At 43.9% G+C, this 21796-nt stretch overlaps 1 protein-coding gene across 1 annotated transcript in view; it reads left to right on the top strand.

Annotated features, from left to right (window-relative positions):
* Positions 1–21796, top strand: part of CIC (capicua transcriptional repressor) — a 326490-nt gene that overhangs the window by 288979 nt on the left and 15715 nt on the right. Inside the window, exons 16-17 of the mRNA XM_030212241.1 lie at positions 20291–21123; positions 21441–21637. Of these exons, the coding sequence (XP_030068101.1) occupies positions 20291–21123; positions 21441–21637 (1030 nt within the window). The remainder of the gene's footprint in view (positions 1–20290; positions 21124–21440; positions 21638–21796) is intronic.

Raw genomic sequence — 21796 nt, 5'->3', positions numbered from 1 at the left:
TTCACAAGTGCTACAGTACAATTTTTCACTCATAATTCTCTAGTGACGACATTCTTGTATGGTGTAAGAACTCCAGACCCCTAATTAATAAACATCCTCAACCATGGGGCTTGGATATTGTCCCAGCAAAATTAATAGGGGAACCTTTTAAACCAGTGGAAACACACCAGAAATTTCTTATCTTGAGGACCTCCTTCCTAATAAAAAGATATAGGTGTCGTAGACTATACGATGAAACCTTCTGCCTAGTGTGTGGCAGCAGCCAAAAAAGGAAACAGGATGCTAGGAATTATTAGGAAAGGGATGGTAAATAAGAGCAAGAATACTATAATGCCTCTGAATTGCTCCATAGTGCAACCTCACGGCGACCAGAACAAATGCAATATTCAAAGTATCTCAAAAAAGATATAGCGGAGTTACAAAAGATTCAAAGAAGAGCGACCAAAATGATAAAAGAGATGGAACTCCTCTCATATGAGGAAAGTCTAAAGAGGTTAGGGCTCTTCAGTTTGGAAAACAGACAGCTGAGGGGAGATATGATTGAGGTCTACAAAATCCTGAGTGGTGTAGAATGAGTGGAAGTGAATCATTTTTTTTTTTTTACTCTTTCTAGAAGTACAAAGATTAGGATACACTCAATGGAGTTACATGGAAATATTTTTTCACTCAATGAATCATTAAGCTCTGGAACTTGCTGCCAGAGGATGTGGTAGCAGGGGTTAACATGTCTGGGTTTAAAAAAGGTTTGGACAAGTTCCTGGAGGAAAAGTCCATAGTCTGCTATTAAGATAGACATGGGGAAGCCACTGCTTGCCCTGGGTTTAGTAGCATGGAATGGTTTTGTTATGTGGGTTTTTGCTAGGTACTTGTGACCTGGCTTGGCCACTGTTAGAAACAGTATGCTGGGCTAGATAGACCATTGGTCTGACCCAGTATGGCTATTCTTATGTTAAAGATGAATAAGGGAACTTTAGGCTCTGGTTCATTACCTGCCTTGTACAGGTGTACACAAATTTATCAAAACAGTGGCGTGTTGAGAACCCAAATTTCTCCCAAAAGTGGAGCCAGAATTTCATATAAGCCAATCTGTTCTGCCAGTGTTTTTTCCTAAGCCATACACTCAAGTTGGCAAGCAAGTCCTACCTATGTTGGATTATAAACTAAACATTTGCATATTGGCTAAACAGTACCTGGAAAGATCAGGACATATAATTCACCGAGCCTCAGCAAAGATCTCTCTCTCTCTTTCTACCTGGCTAAGACTAAACTCAAAACCAGTAACGTCCAAATGAGATGAACTTCTGGGCCAATCAGATCCCAGTCAACAAGATTTCAAATATATACTGCTTCTTGCTTCCTGTTTGTGTCAAACTAAAGAAAAAACACTTGGTTCTCTGTAACAGCTTTATGCATAAACATTCACCATCTGCTGGCCAAATAGGAGAAATACACTTCAGACATAATTAAAACAGGAAAATATTCAATACATTTTACAGGCTTAAAACACACTGTTTCTTCACAACTTCCAAATAGATTTAGGCCTGTCTACAGAAATAGCAATTGCTGGTTAGTTCTCTAATTGATCCAATTGTTTGCTATTTGCATATTTTTTGTTCACTCTTCCAAGTTCTGAGAATAAACACAATTGTTCTCTCTGCTTGTTCTCTGATTAAGAATCCTGGTGGTTTGTGTGTTGGGTCTGAGTACTTTCTGGGAACTGTGGGTCCACTGGGAGTGTGGCCTCAGTAACTGTTACACCCCTACTTTGTATTCCTGGTGGTGGCCATCTTGGGAGGATCATCTGAGAGGCAACCATCTTGGGAGGATCATCTGAGAGGCAACCATCTTGGGAAGATCGTCTGAGAAGCAGCCATCTTGGAAGGCTCATCAGGGAGGCGGCCATATTGATTAGCTTCCTCATGGGCGTGCCCAGTGAGATCCCTCGCCTTGCAGCTGGGACCGGGAGCCTCTGATGGGAGGCCTACTTAAGAGCAGGACTGTGCCATCATCTTTGCTTCAGCTTTCTGTTTAGAAGTCTGGTGCATTGGATTGTGTTTCTCTCTACCTGATTGTTTGCCCTGATCTTGGATTGGACCTGACCTTGCTTTGCCTAGCCGCCTGCCCTGATCTTGGATTGGACCTGACCCTGCCCTGCTTTGCTGACTGCCTGGTCTTGTGTAGCGATCGCTGCTTGTCTGTTCTTGTCTCCTCTGCCTGCCACGGCCGGCGGCCGTCTGACCCCGTTCGGTATCGGAAGTCCTGGTGGCCACCTGCACCTGGGGGCTCAACTGGGGAACGGTGGTTGCTCCCAGGTGAAGCTGGGGTTGTTCGGCTGCCCGACCGAGTGAGGCGTAACTTCTGTACCGTGCTCAGTTGGGGCACAAGGGCTCACTACTGAGGATCGCAACAGTAACCTAGAAATCACTGGGGATAATTTGTGAGTGGGAGACTTGCCCAGAGGCGGCTTTGACCCAGTCGGTGGGAGGAGGCTGCTAGTGTAGAGCACAAGTGGTAGGTGCAGGTGGACCTGAGCTGTGCTGGGGATAGACCCTCTAAGTGGCGGGTGGTTAGATGTTTCATGACAGTCCATATAGCTCTTTTGTTTAATTCAGAGTAGGAGCAGTAGTCTCCAAAATGATCTGACTGTACCTCATTCGTCTACAAAAGGGTAAAAGTATACCTAAGTAAAACTCACCATGTAAGAGTAAAATCGGTCTCGGTTGGGATTCGGTTGGGTGATAGCACCTTCAGACAGGCAGTTCTATAGATCTTATTTATTAGTTCCTTTGGCTGTCCCAACTACCTTTTTTGAGTTATGGGTTGCTTGGGTGTCCCCACTTGTGTGCCTGGTCATATCCTGCTTGTCAATGGAGAAATTGAAGTTTCTTACCTGTTTAGAGGTCCTCCATAAATGGCAGGATAAATCAGCAAAGTTAATAGATGAACTTTTTGGACCAATGGAAACGCGTCAGAAATTCAGTCCCACCCACTTGCCCCATTCAGAAATGACTGAGTTGGCCGGCAAGGCAGGTGGCAGCGAGAGAATGTTTGGGTATGCTAGGAAAAACCCTCTCTATTTTTCTGATCTCGGAGCTAATCTGTCTTGGTGCCATCAAATTACGATACCCACTTGTATACTCAAATTATTCTGTTATATGTAGCAGACACAGGCCCTGACAATGAATCTGAAGAAGACGAAATCCTTCAGCATGGGTTTTACTTAAATAACAATGAAATATTCTCAGGCTAAGGAGAGCTCTCTAAGTACTTATGGGAACTTCATGTTATGTACAAAAGACGTTTAACTTTATCTCCAAATGGCCTTTATGCAATACAGAAGCCACTAGCCATTTTCAAACCCACAGTAAAACTATTGGCGAACCTAAATATAAACAGTTTTGCTTTTCAGACTTCCTGGATAAGGGACCAGATGACTCAGATCAAACGCCTGCTGTTTTAGTTTCTCCTGGGGCTAAAGCTCTCTTCAGTATTTTGGAGCGATTATTGATTCATATGATTGAAACTGGCTTACTCTTCACTCCTCTGTCTTACTCTTCACTCCTGCCTAAAGTTGTCTACTTATTTTTTATCCTCAAGCTGATGGATGAATAGATAGATTTAATTATATCATAGGGTTTGCACCTAGTTCATTTGCAGGAGTTTGAGGATGAGGCCCAGGGTGAAATAATGAGGACGTCGATAAAATATCCAAATATTAATCTTGAATTGAATTTATTAATATATATATATCACCTCGTTCTGAAATGTAGAGGCAGTTTAGAAATGTTAAATAGTAGTAGTAGTAGTTTACAGTCAATATATAACATTTCGAATACAATATAGCAAACAATTAATACAATAGAAATACTACCTATTTAAACAAAATATTGTTGAAAAAGGCAAGGTTTTAAAAAGTTTTTATAAAAGCCCAAATAGGAAGGAGCATTATGAATTTCACCAGGTAGTGAATTCCAAAGAAAAGATCTAACACTGGAAAATACTCTTTCTAGTAGTTGAAACTTTTCATCACATCAAGGGCAGGAAGCTGAAGGAAACCTTTTTGAGATGAAAAAAAAAATGTCCGTCGAGGTATATATCTTTCTACGTTTCTCAAAAGATAATCTCTCTAAAAACAGTTCTACACCTGGTCAAAACACCTTTCTCTTCAAATGGGCTAACATTGTCCAAAATATCTTGGAATTAAAATACCAATGGATTGGATTAAACAGTTCCAGTTAAACTACACTCCAGTAATTTTCTAATTTTTCCAGGATTTAGATGTCTGGCTTAAATTCAGCCTTTCATGAGTGGATCACATCGTTAGCATTAAAATTACAGTACTTACCTGTATTTTGTTACCTGTTTCAAACATTACCAACTAACGTCCCAGATAAAATTCTCCAAATGTTACAAAAGGACTGTTAGTTGTATCTGGAAATACAAACCCCCTAGAGCAGCCCAGTCAATTGTGTGTCAGAATAAATTATTGGGAGGTCAAGGAGTGCAAAATTTCGAGGATTACTATGTACTTTCTCAACTTTCTGTGCTCCTAGAATAGTAAACCTATCCCCAAATCAAACAATGGCTTCAAATAGAACAACAATGTCTGATTAAAACCCCTCTTTAGATACTGCATCTGGCTGTCAAAATCAAGCTGGCCAATCCCTATATGAGTCACAGTGAAGCTTTGGTATACTTAAGATCTCTACGGCTAGAGGGGATATGCTCTTATCAGGTATATTGATCCTTTCAAGTTTCAAAACTAATTGTCCTATCAGTTAATCAAGGGTACAGATACTTCTCTCATATCACTGTGTAAAGGTACACTCAAAAGCAGCGTGGTTCTACCGATCCCATATCATCAAAGATAAAAATATGCATATGAAAGACACCAGATCTTATTGAAGATATAACAGGCTATATAGCTAGATTGTTTGTCTCTCAGCGGGCAACTCATTGAATTGAGATTCTCTGAGGACAAGCAGGCTGCTTGTTCTCACTGATGGGTGACGTCCAGCGGCAGTCCAGGACTGGAAAATCTTCCCTAGCAACAAAAGTTTGCTAGTCTCACGCTTCCGTGCGCACCGCACATGCGCGGCCGTCTTCCCACCCGATCGTGAGCGTGCTCGTCAGTCTTCTTTTTTCTGCGGTTTGGGAACGCTGCTTTGCCGCTTCTCTGCCCAGGATCGACCTCTTGCGCTTTTTTCTTGTTTCTTCGCCCGCTTTCGGCAAATTTTTCTCTGTGAGTCTTTGACTCCTCTTTTTTCTTTCTTTGTTTAAAAAAAAAAAAAAAAAAATCCTTTACTTTTCTTAGTTTTTTTTCCCCCCTTAAGTTTCCTTTTAGTGTTTTCGCACGGCCATTTTGTGCCGCCCGGGCGGTTCCTTTTTTTCTTTGGTGTCTTTTTTTCAGGCACCATCGCGTTTAACCTCGCCGGCGCGATTTTTCTGCCCATATCCTCGAAGCCTACCAGCGGCTTCAAAAGATGCACGCGGTGCCGCCGGACCATCTCCCTTACTGACAGGCACGCTTCGTGTCTCCGGTGCTTAGGTGAGAGTCATCGACCTGATGCCTGTCTTCAGTGTCTTCAATTGAAGAAGCAGACTCAGGCGGTGCGTTTGGCTCAGTGGAACGTCTTGTTTGGAGCCCGGTCCGGTTCTTCGACGTCGACGGAGCCAGCGGTACTGAGGTCATCGCCAGTATCGATGTTGGCATCGGAGGGTGCATCGTTCTCCGGAGCGCAGGTAATGGCTGTCCAGAGACCCCATGCTGGTAGCAGTGAGCCATCGAGTGGATCTCCGCCTGCCTCGAGGACTCCTGCTGTGCAGGCCCACCGGGACCGTCCTTCTTCGGACCCGGCCCCAAGGAGTCGTTTGGATTCGACGTCCTCATCGGCACCGGGCGGTACTGGTACTGAGCTTCGAGCGAAGGCTAAGAAGCATCGGCATCGGTCACCGTCCCGACACGGTGCTGAGAGCTCCGGGGCGCCGAAAGACTCGGCACCCGAAAAGCGCCGATGCCGGAGGGACCACTTACCCTCGATTCAGGAGGTGTCGGTGCGCTCATCTCCGGACAGCCCGATACTGCCTCCGCGCTCCAGACAGGTTCTCACATCTTCTCCTGTACCGGCGCCCTTGCCTTTCTCTAAAGCCACTCTTAACGAGAGCCTCCGAGCCGTTCTTCCAGAGATTCTGGGAGACCTGTTACACTCATCTCCAGTACAGTCGGTGCTTGCGCCACCGGTGCCGTCGAGGGAGGCGGCAGTTGGCTCATCGCCCGTGGTGAGGTCTCCGATTCCGGTACCACTTGCGGTGCCGGGGACGAGTGCCACCCAGGCAGATTCTCCGCCGTCATCGATGGAGGGAGCTTCATCGCCTCCGGCGCAGGAGTCTTCCTCTCGACGACATCGCGATGGACATTGATCCTCGGAGTCAAGACGGGCTAGGCTTCGGACAGAAGTTCATGAACTTATGTCCGATTCCGCAGAGGAGGGCTCGTGGGAAGCAGAGGCGGATGACAGGTACTTCTCGGAGGAGGAGTCTTGTGGCTTGCCCTCTGATCCTACTCCCTTGCCCCAGAGGAAACTTTCTCCCCCGGAGAGTCTTTCCTTCTCATCTTTTGTCCGGGAAATGTCTACGGCCATTCCCTTCCCGGTGGAGACTGTGGATGAGCCCAGGGCTGAGATGTTCGAGGTCCTGGACTATCCATCCCCTCCTAAGGAATCGTCCACTGTTCCTCTGCATAGCATCCTCAAACAGATGTTGTTGGAGAACTGGACGCATCCACTAACTAATCCCTACATTCCCCAAAAGATTGAATCCCAGTACTGAATCCACGGGGATCCGGAGTTGATGAAGACTCAGTTGCCTCATGACTCTGGAGTGGTGGATTTGGCCCTTAAGAAGGCCAAGAGTTCTAGGGATTACGCTTTGGCGCCCCCGGGGCGTGAATCTAGAACCATGGATTCTTTTGGGAGGAAGGCCTACCATTCTGCTATGCTCGTGTCCAAAATTCAGTCTTACCAGCTCTACACGAGCATCCACTTGCGGAATAATGTGAGGCAGTTGGCAGACTTGGTTGACAAGCTCCCATCGGAGCAGGCCAAGCCATTCCAGGAGGTGGTAAGGCAGCTGAAGGCGTGTCGTAAATTCCTGTCCAGGGGTGCTTACGATACTTTTGATGTTGCATCCAGGGCTGCTGCTCAAGGTATAGTGATGCGCAGACTCTCATGGCTGCGTGCCACTGACTTAGACGGTAGAGTCCAAAAACGTGTTACGGATGCTCCTTGCCGGGGGGGATAACATTTTTGACGAGAAAGTCGAAAGGGTGGCAGATCAGCTCCACCAGCAGGATACCGCTTACGACAAACTCTCCCACCGGGCGCCTTCAGCATCTACCTCAGCTGGTAGACGTTTTTTTGGGGTAGGAGGACTGCTCCCTACCCTTATAATAAGCGCAGTTACAATCTACCTTCCCGACAGCCTCCCCAGGCTAAGTCCCAGCGCGCTCGTTCACGTCAACAGCGTGCGCCTTCTCAGGCCCCTGTGGCTCCCCAGCAAAAGCAAGGGACAGGCGGAGTATAGCCGAGATAAAAGTATCTGTGCCGGATGATCTGCTGGTCGGAGGGAGGTTAAAGTTTTTTCACCGAAGGTGGCCTCTTGTAACCTCCGATCGGTGGGTTCTTCAAATAGTCCGGCTGGGATACTCCCTCAATTTGATATCAAAACCTCCAAATTGCCCACCGGGAGCTCAGTCTTTCAGCTTCCAGCACAAGCAGGTACTTGCAGAGGAACTCTCCGCCCTTCTCAGCGCCAATGCGGTTGAGCTCTTGCCACCAGGGCAAGAAGGGCTGGGATTCTATTCCAGGTACTTCCTTGTGGAAAAGAAAACAGGGGGGATGCGTCCCATCCTAGACCTAAGGGGCCTGAACAAATATCTGGTCCGAGAAAAGTTCAGGATGCTTTCCCTGTGCACCCTTCTTCCCATGATTCAGGAAAACGATTGGCTAAGCTCTCTGGACTTAAAGGACGCCTACACTCACATCCCGATATTGCCAGCTCACAGGCAGTATCTGCGATTCCGTCTGGGAACACGGCACTTTCAGTATTGTGTGCTACCCTTTGGTCTCGCCTCTGCACCCAGAGTGTTCACGAAATGCCTGGCTGTAGTAGCGGCGTCTCTTCGCAGACTGGGAGTGCATGTGTTCCCTTATCTCGACGATTGGTTGGTGAAGAACACCTCCGAGGCAGGAGCTTTACAGTCAATGCAGACGACTATTCGACTCCTGGAGCTACTGGGGTTTGTGATAAATTATCCAAAGTCCCACCTTCTTCCAGTTCAGAGATTAGAATTCATAGGAGCTCTGCTGGACTCTCAGATAGCTCGTGCCTACCTTCCCGAGCCGAGAGCCAACAATCTTTTGGGTACAGGCTTCTCAGCAGATCACAGCTCGGCAGATGTTGAGATTGCTGGGCCACATGGCCTCCACAGTTCATGTGACTCCCATGGCCCGTCTTCACATGAGATCAACTCAATGGATCCTAGCTTCCCAGTGGTGTCAGGCTACGGAGGATCTAGAAGATGTTGTCCTACTGTCCACAGATTTTCTCAAATCCCTGCATTGGTGGACAATTCGATCCAATTTGACCCTGGGATGTCCATTCCAAATTTCTCAGCCACAAAAGGTGCTGATGACGGATGCATCTCTCCTGGGTTGGGGAGCTCATGTCGATGGGCTTCACACTCAAGGGAGTTGGTTCCCCCTCAGGAAACCGGTTTGCAGATCAACCTCCTGGAGTTACGAGCGGTCTGGAACGCTCTAAAGGCTTTCAAGAATCAGTTGTCTAATCAAGTTTTCAAATTCAGACAGACAATCAGGTTGCCATGTATTATATCAACAAGCAGGGGGCACTGGATCTCGCCCTCTGTGTCAGGAGGCCGTCAGGATGTGGTTTTGGGCTCGCCGGAACGGCATGTTTCTTCAAGCCACCTATCTGGCAGGCATAAACAACAGTCTGGCCGACAGATTGAGCAGGATAATGCAACCTCACGAGTGGTCTCTCAACTCGAGAGTCGTACGCAAGATCTTTCAAGCGTGGGGCACCCCCTTGATAGATCTTTTTGCCACTCAGATCAATCACAAGGTCCCTCAGTTCTGTTCCAGGCTTCAGGCCCACGGCAGACTAGCGTCGGATGCCTTTCTCCTTCATTGGAGGGAGGGCCTCCTGTACGAGTATCCTCCCATACCTTTGGTGGGGAAGACTTTGCTGAAACTCAAGCAAGACCGCGGAACCATGGATCTGATTGCTCCTTTCTGGTTCCCTCTTCTTCTGGAGTTGTCCTCCGAAGTACCGTGGAGATTGGTGTGTTTTCCAATCCTCATCACTTAGAACGAGGGGGCGCTTCTGCATCCCAACCTCCAGTGCCTGGCCCTCACGGCTTGGATGTTGAGAGCGTAGACTTTGCCTCCTTGGGTCTCTCGGAGGGTGTCTCCAGAGTCTTGCTTGCTTCCAGGAAAGATTCCACTAAGAAGAGTTACTTCTTTCTATGGAGGAGGTTTACCATCTGGTGTGACAGCAAGGCCCTAGATCCTCACTCTTGTCCTACACAGACCCTGCTTGAATACCTTCTACACTTGTCCGAGTCTGGTCTTAAGACCAACTCCGTAAGGATTCATCTTAGTGCTATCAGTGCTTATCATTACCGTGTAGAAGGTAAGCCGATTTCTGGACAGCCTTTAGTTGTTCACTTTATGAGAGGTTTGCTTTTGTCAAAGCCCCCTATCAAACCTCCTACTGTGTCATGGGATCTCAATGTCGTTCTCACCCAGCTGATGAAAGCTCCTTTTGAGCCACTAGATTCCTACCATCTGAAGTACTTGACCTGGAAGGTCATTTTCTTGGTGGCAGTAACTTCAGTACGCAGAGTCAGTGAGCTTCAAGCCCTAGTAGCTCATGCTCCTTATACCAAATTTCATCATAATCGAGTAGTCCTCCGCACTCACCCTAAGTTCTTGCCAAAGGTGGTGTCGGAGTTCCATCTGAACCAGTCAATTGTCTTGCCAACATTCTTTCCCAAGCCTCATACCCCCCCTGCTGAGCGTCAACTGCACACGTTGGACTGCAAAAGAGCATTGGCCTTCTATTTGGAGAGGACAAGACCCCACAGACAGTCCGCCCAATTGTTTGTTTCTTTTGATCCCAACAAGAGGGGTGTGGCTGTAGGGAAACGCACCATATCTAATTGGCTAGCAGATTGCATTTCCTTCACTTACGCCCAGGCTGGGTTGACTCTTGAGGGTCATGTCACGGCTCACAATGTTAGAGCCATGGCTGCGTCAGTGGCCCACTTGAAGTCAGCCACTATTGAAGAGATCTGCAAGGCTGCGACATGGTCTTCTGTCCACACATTCACATCTCACTACTGCCTTCAGCAGGATACCCGACGCGACAGTCGGTTTGGGCAGTCGATGTTACAGAACCTGTTTGGAGTTTAGAATCCAACGCCTCCCCCCTAGGCCCATTTTTATTCTGTTCCAGGCTGCACTCTCTGTTAGTTGTTTCATGTTAGGTCAATCTCAGTTATGTCCTCGCCGTTGCGAGGCCCAATTGACCATGTTTTGAGTGAGCCTGGGGGCTAGGGATACCCTATTAGTGAGAACAAGCAGCCTGCTTGTCCTCGGAGAAAGCAAAAGCTACAAACCTGTAGAAGGTATTCTCCAAGGACAGCAGGCTGATTGTTCTCACAATCCCGCCCACCTCCCCTTCGGAGTTGTGTCTTCCCTTTCCTTAGCTATGTACTGGACTGATGAGCACGCTCGCGATCGGGCGGGAAGATGGCCGCGCATGCGCGGTGCGCATGGAAGCGCGAGACTAGCAAACTTTTGTTGCTAGGGAAGATTTTCCGGTCCTGGGCTGCCGCTGGACGTCACCCATCAGTGAGAACAATCAGCCTGCTGTCCTCGGAGAATAGCTTCTACAGGTATGTAGCTTTCGCTTTATATTCTACCGAGATTGACAGCACCCACCTCCTTATCGCCCAAACAATGCTGTTGTTAAATCTAATGATATTCATAGTATATTTTAAAGCAATGAGTTTAGCAATAACTTTAAGCTCTCTTAATTATTCACTGTTGTACAAGAATTTCATTAATGGAAAAAGGTTCCGGTCAGGGGCTGGATTGTCTGATATTCATAGCTATTCAAAAATTTGTTCTAGTAAGACTGGTGGCATTATGTGACAGGGGATCAGTCCTTGATACAGCATTAGTAGTGAAACGTGCATGTTGGACAGTAGCCTGTCATGTCTTCAATATGCATATTACTGTCTAAAGGTAGTCATGGACATTCCAGGAAGAAATCCTTTATTGCATCTGCTGGAAACTATCTCCTCTGTTTACTAAGCCGCGCTAGTGGCTGCCGGTGCGTTAATGCCAACACAGCCCATTCACTTTGAATGGGCTGCTGCGCAACTTAGTAAATGGGGGGAGGGGGGAAGAGATTTACCCCCCCCCCCCCCCCCCCCCCGTTATTAAGCCGTGCGGCAATGCTGATGCAGCCCAGTCAAAGTAAATGGTCTATGTCGGCATTAGTACACAGTGCTCTTTGTCTGTAGGTAGCTGGTGAAGTACATGCAAGTTCCCTTGACAAAGCGAGGCACCGGGGAAACAGGTTCCTGTCGGCTGTTTAATGGAATGCTGACAAGTGAGATCTAAGTAATGCAGGACAGCTGAATCCACAGCATGAGCTATAGATAATAAAGCAGCAGGGGGGTTTTCAGCCAGATAAGTCAAAACATTGATCCTGCTTGACAAGTTTAAACATTGTTTCTGTACGAGTTTAAGCTCTATATATAAGCTACAAACGATAGTGCATAAAAATTTACAAAAAATTGATATAAACCAAAGAAGAATTTTTTGTTATATAAGCACAGTTGAAACATGGATTAATTTATTGCAGAACACTTATTTTGAGGTGGTTGACAGCACTATCGGTGGTTGGGGGTAGTCGATGATTATAACTGAGTCACTAAAGCTGAGGCTTTAAGGAAGCACAAAAAAGAAGTGCCTGTGTGACAGTATGAGACATCCCCTTATTAAAGCATAAATAAGAATTGGGAAGGAAACTGTAAATCAAATTTGATGATAATAACCGCGGATTAGTGTACATATGACTGACAAAGTTAAAACTGTTATGTACTTAATCAAATGATTGTGTTAATCTGTGGCATCATCAATAAAAACTTTGAAACATAAAGCATAAATAAGTGTGAGCTGCTCCACTGACAGTTTGTTGTGTATCCCAGAAATAAGCAGTGGGGTTTCCCAAAGTCCATTTTAATAATTGTCTATGGACTTTTCCTTTAGGAAGCCGGCCAAACCTTTTTTTTAAACCCCGCTAAGCTAACCCCCTTTACCACATTCTCTGGCAACGAATTCCAGAGTTTAATTACATGTTGAGTGAACAAAAAGTTTCTCCGATTTGTTTTAAATTTACTACTTTGTAGCTTCATTGAATGCCTCCTAGTCCTAGTATTTTTGGAAAGAGTAAACAAATGCGTCTATCCTTTTCACTCCACTCATTATTTTATAGACCTCTATCATATCTCCCCTCAGCCATCTTTTCTCCAAGCTGAAGAGCCCTAGCTGCTTTAGTTTTCCTCCCATCCTCTTTATCATTTTTGTCGCCTTCTCTCGCCTTTTCTGATTCCACTATATCTTTTTTGAGATTAGGTGACCAGAATTGAACACAATATTCTAGGTGCGGTTGCACCATGGAGTGGGTGAGGCAATTGAGGTATTGGCTGTGGAAATCGCTCCAAGTGCTCTGTTGAGGGAGGTCGCCCCTCGAAGTTTTAGCACCACTGGAGAGGGAACTGCTAGAACATCACAATTGTTTATTTACTCACTTCCTTTTTGAAGAATTCACTCAAGGCGGTACACATTTTTGCCATCTCCCACAGAAGTTATGCTGGAAGGAGTTTGGAGAGTGCTAACCAAGTTAGTTGGCTACTTTAAATCTTCAGGAGAATTATCAGAGTTTCTGAGTAAGATAGACTTTCTGACTCAAAATTTAGATTAGTTGAAAAACGAGAGCTTTAATCAGGTTCAGCAAATTAAAGATGAAGTAAAATCTTTACAAGGAGTGACCTCTGCTTTGGTTAAGAATAAATTGTTGATGCATAGAAAAATTGAACAACTTGAAAACTTTAATAGAAGATTGAATTTACGATTGCTCAACTTCTCTAAACTGTTGTACATAACCCCAGGAGATGCCTTTAAAGATATTTGACAGATATATTGAAGTATTCCCCTGAACTATTTCCTCCCCTGAGCAAAGTATACTTTTTAGTTTTTACCAGTTTCTTCAGATAAGAACTTGGGAATGAAGCCTAATGGTCACTGTCAAAAAGTTGAGCTGGATTTAAAAAATTTAACAACTATGTTGGAAGATTCTACAGTAAAAGTCTTGGAGAGATCTACTTTATTAGTTTCTTTTGTCTTTGAGCAAGATTTGAGTTCAGTTTTGCGGTGTTATTTTCACAATTTGTACGTTATTTTTTTGGACAAAAGATATGGATTTATCCAGATGTCACCAAAGTAATGCAATGGAAAAGGAAAGGTGTGGTTTTTTTAGCATTAAGACAGCAAACCAAGGATTTGGGGCTACTTTTTTTTTTTTTTTTTTAATTGAGATGTCCTTGTAAAACTTTAGTATGTTGTTCTGGGGTTAAGTGGTTTTTTTTTTTTTTTTGCTCCTATACAGTTGAAGACTTTTTTGGGTATGAAGAAGATTATATCTGCCACAACTTAGTTATTTGATAAGCATATTTTGTAATGATGGGGAAATGTGCATGTTAATGGCCTTGCCTTAGTGATAATTTCCTTATAGCTAGCTCCTGGTTTTTAGTTTATATTGCCTCATTTCATATTGTGGTCTAATTAAGAGCTAACGTTTATTTTTTCCTCTGTGTATGGAAAGTAATTTTATTTTTATTTTACTTTAGTTATATTTCTTCTCTGTATACTTTATGTTTCAACATTTTTATTGATGGCATGTTTAAAGAGACAATTGTTACAATCAGCATCTACATCAAGAAACTCCACAGTATAACAAAACAAATCTTAGTGAACAAATCAACGCATCCATCAACTCCAGTTTTACATAAAACCCCCACCCTTCCCCCTTCCACCCTCTCCCACCCCGAAACTCAGTATTATTTTAAACAAGATTGTCTTGTATTCAATGTTTCTAAAATGACAAAGAGTAAAAAAAAACATTTTTGGCAAAATTTAGGGTAGTAAAGGGCTTATTTCCAAACTCCATATTCCTCTAAATTTTATCTCGTCAGGGAAACTTCTCCTGTTGTGGGTTTACAACACAGTTGCTTCAGGTTGGGGGAGGAAAGGAGGTAGGCAAGAATACTGTTACCTTAAAAATAAAAGTGGCTGTGACAAACTATTGACTGCTCCAATAAAAATTTAAAATTAAAAAAAATCTAGATATTTCCTATGGTGGGATGTTTTTTTTTTGTTTTTTTTTAACATTTGTTCTTCTTTTGTAAGTTGGGGAGAGACATGATCAACAGCAAATCAGTTGGGGAAGAGTTCCAGTCAGACTAATGTGCAGGGTTTAGTTGTTCATTACAAATTTTGGTACTCCATTTTAGAATAATATAGAGATTTGCTTTGAGAGCTACATTAAGTGTCTCTTGAGGTTTCACAGCAGTGGTTGTTCTTGATTCATCGCAGCTGGAAATATTTCTAACAGATGGGGAGAAGTGGTTCTGTCATTGTATAGATGACTTTTTGGGGGATTAGTAACAAGGTTAATGAATTTGGGCAGAAAATATAGGAGAAATTCCCCTTTTATCTTTTTTTTTTTTTGTATTTTTTCCTTGTCTCGGTCTCTCCTTAATCGGGGCTTTACTTTTGACTATAGCTAGTGATTATGTTGTATTTCTTTCTTTAATGGGAATAGCTCTATTCACTTTCCTTATAATTTCTAGTTTGGAAAGTTAATAATTTAAAAGAACAGTTTATTAATATTGCTTACACAGTCTTTCAGTAACTTATAGATAGACTTAAATATCAAAGGCTAGAAAACTCCCAGACAACAGATTATTCAGGTGTCTAGTTCTTGTACACATAACAGAGGAGCCATTGTTGGGCCCAGAGAGCAGCCACTGCTGAGAAATTACTGGTGCATCTGGAAAGCTGCCACTGGTGCAGAGGTGTCACTGCCAGGGCCAGAAAGGAGCTGAGGTAGGGAAGTAGCAGCTGCAGCCAGAGGACCACTGTTGGAGGCAGGCAGAGAAGATAGACTGGAGGGATGGGAGGGGTGAAGGGCATAAAAGCCAAAGAACAATGAAGAAGAAAAAAAAAAAAAACTACAAAGAGAACCCAGCCACCGGAGGATCTGGCTTTGATTCTTGGGTCAGGTCGTCTGGTTGAGCCCAGCTTAACTACTAGGTAGACCACCTAGGGCAACTTCTGAGGGAAGATGGATGGATGGCAAAGAAGAGTTGCAGTTAAAGCAAAACAGTGATCCTGACAGTGACAGAAACAAAGAATCATCAGCAGTTTTGAAATAGCCCATTTACATGGGGAGATGGCTTTTGGAAATTGTCCTCATCTGTGTATGTATGTATGTGTGTGTAGTCTGTCTGTCTGTCTGTCTCTCTCTCTCTCTCTCAGAGTTACCATATGCCCGGTTTTACCCGGACACTGGGGGGCGTCTGGACGGGTTTTGCCAGCCTGCCCGTTTGTCCGGGTTTGTGGACGGGCAGGCTAGTGGGCTGGTCGACCTTAGAGTGCCATGTCCTCCCTTCCTTTCTTGTACCTTATCTGCCTGGTGTGGCCGCACACCTCTTGCTCTGGTGCTGCTTCAAAATGGCTGCCGAGAGTTCAAGCAGCAGCCTTTGAGACTTCCGCAGACGTCTTGTGAGGACAGGTCACTGCTTGAACTCTCGGCAGCCATTTTGAAATGTGCTGGGAGCAAGAGGTCTGCAGCCGTGCCAGGCAGGAAGGGGGGAGCTCATTCCAGCCCCGAAGAGGCCACTAGACCACCAGGGCATGATGATAAGGTACAGGAGGGGAGCGGAGAGGATGTGAATGGAATCATGTGCATGGAGGGAGGGAGCTGTAAAAAAAAAAAAAGGTGGAGGGAGGCTGGAATAAAGATTGGGGAAGGGACATACATGGGGGGAGAGAGGGAATCTGGCTTTCTTGGGGGGCAGTCAAGGTGACACTGTGGTGCAGGGGTGTGGCAGGGGGCATGGCTGAATTATATTTTCTGTCCTTTTTTTTTTTTTTTTGTCACAGCAAATATGGTAACTCTACACTCACACACTCACTCTCATACACACTCACTCTTAGGGATATATCATCCTGGATAAATTTGCAGTATGCCTACACTAATACCTGCTGCCTCATCTAAACGATGTTACTTCATTACTTGGTTCTTCAACTGTCACAATGTTTCTGTGCAAACTGCTGCTGCTTCCTGTCTAGTGATCAGTTGAGGCCTTTTTTTGCAGTTTATTGAAAACATATTCTATGCTTATCCTCTTCCACCTTTTTCTGGAAACTCTTGCATCAGTCTATGAGAATCATAACCTTTCTCCAGATATAATTTTTTTTTAAAATAAGGATCAGATCCTCCTGAATGAAAACCATGTTTATGTTTAAAGCAAAATGGTGTCTGCGTGTATCATGATGATAATCACTAGGTGGTGGCATTGTAGGTGAGTGGCATGAGTGTAGGCTAAATTTATTCAGGATGATATTTCCCAAACTTTATTGAAATTGATCAAGCTTTGACAGAGCAATGCAGAAAACAAGCTTTTGTATATGTATATGTGTGTGTATATTTTTAATTACTTGTTTATTTTAAACACGGTGTATATGACAAAGCTTATTACAGTATTTAAAAATACAGGGCCAGATATTCAAAAGCACTTAGTATGTTTAGCAGTGGTGGCTAAAGGTAGAAGTGCCTTATTTGTGAATTTCTGCTGGCACTGTATAGATGATGCCACTGAAAATGATCACTGGCCACTGTGGCACTATCCAGCTATATTTCCAGACTGGAATGAGGACAGAGTGAAGGTGTTCCGCTTACCTATGTAGAAGCCAACTATACTTACAGCAGCGCTGAATGTATGTGAATGACTTAAATACAGCGGACAGTGGGGGCTTAAATATTGACCCAATGATCTTTCTGGGAAGGATGATGCTGGGATGGTTTATTATTGTTGCTTTTAATTATCAAAAAGTCAGTGGGGGTGGAGGGGGAGCCCTAGCGGTGTGAAAGTTCATTTTTGGGAGAGCGTAAGGCTGCAAGTTTGCGTAGAATATCTGATTACCCTTCATCAGCTCTGCTTCTCTCCCCCCAGATCAGCCAGGGCTTGGATGTTGTGGAAGTAGTGCTCTCAAGCTTTGGGGGTGGTGGTATGGGGAGATAGCAATCATAATGCAATAGTAATATGTAGTGTTGGGACTTAAGGTTCCAGAAAGAGTCCCTGACCAAGGACTTCTGCTGTAATGAACAGGATAAGTGAATGCTATGTTACGTTATAACACCTTTTATAGTCCGCCGTACACCTTATCAGTTCAAGGCAGGTTAGAAAGCCAAGAAACCAGAAACAGATATTCTAGGAATTACAATAAACCATCAAATATTAGGAACAATAAATAAAGCACTTGGGACTCGGAGCGCAGAAACAAACAAGTTTTTTTTATTTTTTAATTTATTTGTAAGAAGTCTTTATTGATAGCATAAGCATGGATAGAAAGCTTACATAATACATCAATAACTTCAAATCTGTAACAGTATAAAAGCATTTTACCAAGTGCAGAGACATATTCAGCCAACAACATTCTATCCAGCCCACACTTGTTAAGTAATGCAAAATAAAACAAGTTTTCAAATTCTTTCTAAACGATATGTAATGTAAACAGCTTCTCAAGAAGGAGAGAAGCAAATTCCATAATACAGCCATCTGATAATAAAGGGATGCAGAGAAATGTCTAATTAACTTTAAAGCAGTAGAACTTGGAAATAGCAGAAGGAACTGATTACGCGTTTGAGATCTATGGAGGAGACTTACTAAATTCATCATGTGCAGAGAATTCCTGACAAAATTTTGAATATCATATTACACACTTTGAAATGAATATGGCGATTGCCTCTACGGTTTGATGTAAGCCACATTGAGCCTGCAAATAGGTGGGAAAATGTGGGGTACAAATGTGATAAATAAATAAATATGTTCTTTGATGGGCAACCAATGTAATTGCAGATACTATTCCTTCACTGAGTCATAGTGTGTTAAACCATAAATTAATCTGATTGCCATGTTCTGCATAACTTGCAGTCGATCTAATAATTTCATGGAACAACCAGTCAGGACCAGATTATATTAATTGAATCTGGCCCATACAAGCGCCTGTACAAACAATCTGAAAGTATCGGTTGTGAAATAACTTTTGATAGCTCAAAGTTTTTTCAAGGTGGTACGCATTATCCTCAAAATCATAGAAATATAGGGTTGCATTGTTAGTAAATTATCCAATTCAGCACCTAAAATTTTAGACTTACCATCAGTTACAATGTTCGATATAAATCTTTAGTCCTGATCTGAGCCTATCCAAAGAAACTTAGTTTTTTTTCTTTGTTGAGTTTCAGGCGATGTTTGGAAATCCAAGAATCAATCAAAGAAATACATTTCTGTATATGAGACTGTGTTTGATGCAGAAGATGGCAGAAAGACAGTGATATCGTCTACATAAATAAATATAATGTGTAAACTGAAATTTATCTAATAGCATACACAGTGATCTCATTAATAAATTAAACAATACCAGAGAAAGTGGGAATCCTCGAGGGACCCCACTTAGTGCCTTCCATTTCTTAGATAAGACTCCGTCTTTTCTGACCACATATCATCTTGTCATCACAAAACCCTGTAACAAGGAAAGAGCTCTATCCTGAATTCCACAATCATAGCAAATGGAAGTTAAAATCTGCCAGTCTACCAAATCAAACACGCTGGATAAATCAAACTGTAAAACAACAGCGCATTGTCAACTACTAAGCAACATTTTACCCTGCACTACCAACATACCACTGTGCTATAGTTCTTCCTAAAACCAGATTGAGTAGGTTGAAAAGCTCGTGATGGTCAATTTAATGGGAGGAGTATAGAATAGGGCAGGGGTGGCCAACCCTGGTCCTTGAGGGCCATAACTCAGTTGGGTTCCCAAGATTTCTACAGTGAATTTGCATGAGATTTATTTGCATTTAATGGAAACAGTAATCAATTTCATACATATTCATTGTGGAAATCTTGAAAACCCAACTGGGTTGTGGCCCTCAAGGACTGTGGTTGCCCATCCCTGAAATAGGGGTAATCCTAAATAGTAATGAGTGAAGGTGCTAAAGCCTAAAGGACCGGTTCTGATTGGGATAGAAATGCACAGAATAAGGGAATATATTTTCCATGGTATCTAAAAATGTGGCTAGTGCCTGGATTCCCCCCCCCCCCCCCCCAAAAAAAAAAAAAAAAAAAAAAAAAGTTCACCTTAATAAACTCTTCTGACCATGTCAAGGGGAAATAGCCAAAGTTTAGACTCATCAGATGATGTTACTTTAGTCATGTTTCCTGGATGTTTACTCTTCTCTGTTTTGACTTTCTCATTTATTGTTTTGTTCTGAGCTTAAGTGTTAGATTATCACTTTCTTGCATTGTTACAGTGTGTCCCTAGCAGGTTCAGTTTATCTTGGGTTTCCGTGATCCTTTGTGAGATCTTTTTAGTTTTGATTGCTTTCTGCTGGTGCAGGATGTGCCTTCTCCAGATTTCACTGATCTGGTTTTAAATCCCTTCTATATGTTTCCAGAAGGAATGGTTAACTATGACTAGCTTAATTACAGACAGCTTTGTTCAAGAATGCTATGTTTGTTGGAGGGTTACATTGCCATCCTGTGGCACGTGATAGTAAGGTGCTGTGTTCATTTTCCCCAGGGGACTGTTTCTATATTGGGTTAGGGTGTTTTTCTCACCTGTGTTTTAGGCTTTTACATTATCTGTCTATGTTGTTGGGTCAAGTTTCTTACTCCTAGTTTAGTACTCCATGATCCCATGACCATTGTATGAAAAAACTGCCTTGAAATATCTTCGTGCTTGGCTGGTGCCTTGTGGGGTTTGATTCTAGCTTTTGTTAAGGAAAGTGTTGATTAGGTCTTCTGTCTTTGCAATTAGTTGCTTTATCTCCTTCCTTTTCTTCTTTGCAGGATCTCTTTCCTTCAGTCTGGTGGCCTCCAAGGCTCAGAGGAGTTTGCCAAAGCAGCCACAGAAAGTGAAAGCTGCGATTGCCAGCATTCCAGTGGGCTCTTATGAGTCTGCAGCATCCCCTGTATTGGGACGAGGGACTGGGAGGCATCAAACCCTACCAGGCCGTACGGAGATCCCCCATCAAACAGGGAAATTTCAGCCTGAGCCAGAGGGGAGATCTGGCAGAGGGAGCTCTGTGTCTGTTGATGCTAGTATCAATTCTGCCCAAGGGCCAATTAATTTGTTCTCAGTGGGGGATGGTGGGACCAGAGATATGGGGACTGGCAAACAGAAATTGCTGATTCCTGCTGCTTCTGGGATACAGGAGGAGAGAGTTACAAGAGAGTTGTGGCAAAAGCAGAGTGCCATGGCCATCACAGAAGACAGAATATCACGGGACACATGGCAGAAGCAGAATGCTGTGGCCACCTCTATAGAAGAGAGAATCCCAAGGGACACATGGCAGAAACAGAATGCCAGCAGCTCCTTGGATGACAGGCTCCCACGAGACACATGGCAGAAGCAAAGTATCGTGGCCACCTCTACAGAAGAGAAAATCACACGGGATGCATGGCAGAAGCCAAGTGCTGTAGCCTCCACGGAGGACAAGAGTCCATGGGATGTATGTACCTCCTCTTCACAGCAGTCTGTGATGAAACCAACCTCATCTTCAGAGAGCTGGAATCAGCATGAGCAGGCAGTGACAGAGGAGAGGAATCTACGAGATGTGGCAGCAGTGGCATCACCCTGTGGATCCAAGCTACTTGAGCCAGCAGTCAAGAAGGAGCCTTTGGTATGATCTTAGGGAAAGGTCACTAATTCTGTGACACATTTACCCTTATCAGCTGTTTCCTGTTACTACTCACTGTCTCCTTCCCTCTTACTTGCTACATATCCCTTTGTTTTTCCAATCCTCAGCCACCAACTGCTCACCTACCTCTTTCTCTTTAGCTACCTGTCACTTACCTTTCTGAATCCTTTGCCAGCTGCCTGCCACTGTTTCTTCTCATCTCTTAGCCTCACTTACACAGCTTTGGTATGTAGAAGTACCATCTTTTGTGCACGTCTGGCTGTTAACACTCTTCACTTTTCTGTCTCTTGCAACTTCAGACTGTGAAATATTCCACTGGCACATCAGAGTGGAGGAGCCCAGCTCTTGAAACTTCAGCTGATTTACCCCCTTCTTCCTCTACCACCTCTTGTGAGGCGATCCGATCCGTGGATGCTACAGAAAGGAAGGAGGGGCCAGTGAAGAAGGTGAAAGTTAGACCACCTCCCCTCAAGAGGACCTTTGACTCTGTGGACAAGTGAGTTAGAGAGATCCTTAGTCATTCACGGTGTCTTGGCTGGAATCTTACATTGGCTACCCATTTACGGGAAATATGTTATCATGGCTTGGAAACATAGCAGTAGGTAATTTGTTTTGGAGCCCTTATGGACACAAGCTTTGTGGGCAAGTTTGGTGC

The sequence above is a fragment of the Microcaecilia unicolor genome, chromosome 8 (genome assembly GCF_901765095.1).
Source record: "Microcaecilia unicolor chromosome 8, aMicUni1.1, whole genome shotgun sequence".
NCBI lineage: Eukaryota > Metazoa > Chordata > Amphibia > Gymnophiona > Siphonopidae > Microcaecilia > Microcaecilia unicolor.
This window is presented reverse-complemented; position numbering and strand designations above follow the sequence as displayed.